The sequence below is a fragment of the Rhagoletis pomonella genome, unplaced genomic scaffold (genome assembly GCF_013731165.1).
Source record: "Rhagoletis pomonella isolate Grant_MI unplaced genomic scaffold, Rhpom_1.0 Rhpom_scaffold_07667, whole genome shotgun sequence".
Taxonomy (NCBI): Eukaryota; Metazoa; Arthropoda; class Insecta; order Diptera; family Tephritidae; genus Rhagoletis; species Rhagoletis pomonella.
In genome coordinates this window covers 1-4,858 of record NW_023466194.1, presented here as the reverse complement: position 1 = coordinate 4,858, position 4,858 = coordinate 1, and the positions used below count along the sequence as shown (strand labels likewise).

Genomic DNA, 4,858 nt, shown 5'->3' with positions numbered 1-4,858 from the left:
GCCTCTCATTCGACGATTTGAGAAGTCGTGTGCTCTCAAAGCCATCATCACCTGAAATAGCCATATCCTTACAGCTATTCCCGTGTTGTAACATCCAAGGAAGCAACAGTTAATTTTTTATGGTTTTTATGAAGAAAATTATTAAATAATTTTTGATACTCTCTACTGTTATCTATGTTTATTATTTTTCCAACGTAAAGCTGGATTTTTTTAATTGGTACCACATTAAATACAAAACACGATTTCTGTCAGATAGCTAACATCGCAGATAAAAAGAAGTGAAACTACTTTCTAAAAGTCATTGTATCATAGTAGAAACAAATTAATTTCAGTGATGTCTTGGAAATGGAGATGAAACGAGGTTTAACGTTGTTATTCCAGTATTATACAAAAAATTCATTAAAAAATTTACAAAAATTTTATTTAAAAATCCATTATGTTGGCGCTGACACACTAACTCCAGAGCCACTGCCGGAATCGGATTAGTGTGTTGGCGCAATTGCGCCTCTTCTGGCTAAAGGACATTAATTTTGCTTATTGCTGCACAAAGATGTGTTTATACAAGGTGGTATCGGTTGAGCAAAAAAAAACATTACAACATATTATATGCAAGAAGTACCCAAAACTACAACAAACACATCCTTTTGATATTCAGAAGGAGCGCGGCGAATTCTAGCAACACCACCTTGCAAGGCGAATTTATACAAGGTGGTGTTACTGGCGAATTTAGATTTTCGCCGCTGTACTTCTTAATGTCAAAATGATGTGTTTGTTGTAATATGAATTCGCCTTGTTTACAACAAACACATCATTTTGACATTAGGAAGTACCGCGGCCTTGCCACCTTGTATTAATTCACCTTGTGCTGCACATTTTACAAGTGACATTTCTCTTGTGTTCTATGCTGGCTCTTTGCGACACCCAGTGTTGTCAGTGTTCCGGTGTTGCTGACGCCAATGAGTTACAGAGTTGTGAAAATTGGTTTCAGCGCCCGTAACTCTTAGGTAGGATTGGCAGCGATTAATCATTGGATTAAGTTAAATTTGTCCAATTTGCGATTTAATTGTATCATATTTTTGTGTTTCATTAATCGCAACGGCGCAGAGCCGCACTGGGTTAAGCTGAAGGTAGATAGTTTTATTTACTGCGACGTTGCGTTGATCCGTTTGTGCGTTGACGACGTTGAAAAATTTGGTGTTACACACATTGCGTTGCGCCACTCACTATTTTGTATACAAAAAAACAGCTGCTAAGCATATCCACAAATGTAATTTCAAATGTCAACGCATGAACGCAACAGAAAAGTAGCGAGTTGGTTTACTTTCGACGGCAACTGCGTTACCGCATTCGTAAAGGCGTCGTCTGTAACAGCTGTCATACAAATACACGTATTCACTTTTATTTTGTCACTAACGGCGTGACGCATTTGCCGGCGAACGCATGTTGTGTACATTCACTTTTGCCCATTCCTAGGTGATAACAAACAGCTGATTTGTTCGCAGAAGTTCTGCGGGCGATCCATTGGCGCTCGGCTTAGGGATGTCAGTGGCAAAAATACATCGATGTTTTTTCTCGCATCAATGCATCGAAACTTACATCGATATTTGTCGATCCATCGATGCATCGAGAGAGTTTTCCTGCACTATGGAACCTTATCTGGTATGCAGTTTTATAGCTCATAAAATTTTAGTATAACAAACTGCAAGTCAGCCAAAGAGAAAATATTAAAAATCAAAGCAATTGAAACTTGCACTTTATTAAACTAACATTTTATAAGCTATAAAACTGCATCTTCCTCCCTATGAACTGCAGACAAAGCGATATTTTGCCGTACGATGTACTTAAGATGTCAGTTTACAGAAAACATCGATGTTTGGATGCATTGACTATTTATACATCCAGTGGAAAATTTTCGATGCATCGAAGCAAAACATCGATATTTTCGATGCATCGATGTTTTTCGCTAAGTATGCATAAGCTTTTAATGCGATAACAATTTGGACTCAACATCAACAGAAATAGTATGCGGGTGGAGGTTGTGTGTGGGATAGAGTAGTCGTTGTGTTGTACATTACGCGGTGTTTTTTTTTTTGTTTATTTTTCATTTGAGTGCATTTAGTTCATTTTACGGCCGTGCTTAGGGTAGAAATTCCAACTACGGAAATATCGCAAATGTCTCAAGGTGAATTATTGCAATTTGTGAATTGTCGTTTGGTACGTAATCATAAGCTGATACAAGAAGATCTTTGGGTGCGCAATGGCAAAATCATTAATCCAGAGCCAGTATTCTTCGATGAGAAGCAGCGGGTGGGTCACGTTGCTTGACTTACAATTACCAATTAATTTTATTATATTTTATTGATTATTAGGCACATCAACAAATCGATTGTGGAAATTCCATTATAGCTCCCGGCTACATTGAACTCCAGATTAATGGTAGGTAAACAAACAGATTGTGGGACAATGACCTCCGCCATGATGTATGTAATGCGTACACTTTTCTAAATGTAAATGTGTTTTTATATACGCGCAGTTTTAATCCGAAGACGTAAAAGCATACTGCTGCTTTAAATGCTTTGCCATTATCGGTAAATATGTAAGTGGATCAGGGTTTTATCTTATCAGCTGGCACTTCACTTAATCACAAATAATTGTAGGAATACGAAAGCGCTGCTGCTCATTTTATGCAAAGAAAAAATAACAAAGTTCCAGTTCTAGCACCAGCTTTAGACCTTTTTTTGTTTTGTATCCCTTTCAATCAGGCGGTTACGGCGTTGACTTCTCATACGATGTGGATACAGTCGCTGAAGGCATTGAGAAGGTCGCAAAAGAGCTAATCACAAATGGGGTTACTTCATTTTGTCCCACCATTGTAACGTCGCCACCGGAAACTTATCGGAAAATTATACCACAAGTAACGGGCACAACAACAGGCGCACAAGTTTTGGGCTTGCATTTAGAAGGTCCTTTTATCAGTCCACAAAAGAAGGGAGCCCATCCAGAGAACTGCATCAAAGATATTGATAATGTGAGTATACATATAATTTTACTTAGAAACAATTTCAATTTACATTTCCCTTGCTACAGGGCATAGACACGTTGGTGGAGGCCTACAGCAACTTAAGCAATGCCAAAATTATCACGCTTGCACCGGAAAAAGATCCAACGGGCGCTGTCACAAAAGCGCTGACAAACATGGGTATCACTGTAGCCTTAGGACACTCCATTGCCAACTTGTCTCAAGGTGAACTTGCTGTGCAAAATGGTGCGCGGTTGATTACGCATCTTTTCAATGCCATGTTACCGGTGAGCAAATATATCTTATTTTCTAATAATCATGTAAATTTTTGCTTGGCATACAATTTTATACAGTTCCATCATCGGGACCCTGGTCTGGTTGGCTTGCTGGCGTCCAATAACATTCCACCTGCCCAGGAAATTTTCTTTGGCATAATTGCTGACGGCATTCACACACATCCGGCTGCTTTGCGTATAGCCCACCGCACTCATCCCGATGGTCTTATACTGGTTACGGATGCAATTGCAGCACTCGGTCTGGGCGAGGGCAAACACCACTTAGGTCAGTTGGAAATGGAAGTACGCGATGGCAAAGCGTTCATTGCTGGCACTAATACATTGTGTGGTAGCATTGCACCATTAGATACATGCGTACGCATTTTCAAAAAGGCAACCGGTTAGTGCAGATGTGTACATAAATACATACATATTTAAAAAATAGTTTTGGTATTATGACACAACCGATAATTTTACTTCCTCTTTTCAGATTGCTCTACTGTATATGCGCTAGAATGCGCAACACTACATCCGGCAAGTTGTTTAAAAATGGCGGAAACGAAGGGTACGTTAAATTTTGGCGCTGATGCCGATTTTGTTATTTTGACAGATGACTTGTTTGTAAAGTCGACATGGATTAATGGCAAATGCGTATACCGTTGCAAACCTGAAGAATTGGAAGCGCTCACTTCCAGACCTATTGAACAATTATGCGAGTGTACATAAATTAGGTTGAAAAAATGTATTGAATTCGTTATTTTATTCAGTTGCACAATTGCTGAAATTCAAATTTTTTTGCTTTTATAACCTAAACGTTTTTATTTAGATCGCTTGAATCAACATGCAACTTATTTAAAATCAATTTTTGCATTAAATTGATGTTTACGTTTTTAATGCACTTGTATTTTGGGTACGGTTTAGTAAGTGGCCCACCTATTTCGGGGTATTGCGTCCAAAGGGGTGACCCGATCCAAAAAAAAATTGCACACACTTGTAGCCAAGGGTCTACCCATTACTTTAACATCCACTATTGTAATTTTTGGTCACTAATTTATTTACAAATTGGGTTTGAAATATGCCCTTTTTTGTAAAATTCGGAAAATAGCTCACATTTATCACTCCTATTTTCCTTAAAGCAGCCACTTCACTAATGCATTTTTATATTCCCCTTCACTTTAAACTTTATTCGACTTGTTACAACTTTCTTTATTACTTTAATTTTAATCTATCAATCACAATTTATTAAATAAAAACATCTTCAAAACCACGCGTTTGCCTTTGGTTGCATATGCACATTAAATGGTGGCGTTTAGCTGTCAAACTGCTAAATATACAAGAAGGATGAGAGACAAAAGAAAATATGATATAACCCAGTCAGCATTAAAAATATAAACCTTTCCATGGAAAATATGTATTTACTGTCCCTGTGGCTCCTTTCGCTGAGGGTTATAATCCCTAAGTGCGGCCGAAGGCCGCCTACGCAGAAAGGTGTTCTATGCAAAAGGTGTTCGGCCCCCTTTCTTTGGCACCACAGAAAGGAGAATTCTACTGCCTGAGGGTTATA

At 38.4% G+C, this 4,858-nt stretch overlaps 1 protein-coding gene across 1 annotated transcript; it reads left to right on the top strand.

Moving 5' to 3' along the window:
* Positions 1 to 1,994: 1,994 nt before the first annotated feature.
* On the top strand, positions 1,995 to 4,101 carry LOC118755860 (N-acetylglucosamine-6-phosphate deacetylase-like). The gene is made up of 6 exons (XM_036490669.1): positions 1,995 to 2,307; positions 2,370 to 2,436; positions 2,763 to 3,028; positions 3,088 to 3,306; positions 3,373 to 3,694; positions 3,785 to 4,101. The coding sequence occupies exons 1-6, from the start codon at positions 2,173 to 2,175 to the stop codon at positions 4,018 to 4,020; spliced, it is 1,245 nt and encodes a 414-aa protein (XP_036346562.1). The 5' UTR covers positions 1,995 to 2,172; the 3' UTR covers positions 4,021 to 4,101.
* The last annotated feature ends 757 nt before the right edge of the window (positions 4,102 to 4,858 follow it).

Excerpts from the sequence above, each read along its gene's own strand:
- LOC118755860 (XM_036490669.1), top strand. The coding sequence starts at position 2,173 with ATGTCTCAAGGTGAATTATTGCAATTTGTGAATTGTCGTTTGGTACGT. Across the intron at positions 2,437-2,762 it reads CATTGAACTCCAGATTAATG|GCGGTTACGGCGTTGACTTC; the intron begins GTAGGTAAACAA and ends CCTTTCAATCAG. Across the intron at positions 3,307-3,372 it reads TTTTCAATGCCATGTTACCG|TTCCATCATCGGGACCCTGG; the intron begins GTGAGCAAATAT and ends AATTTTATACAG.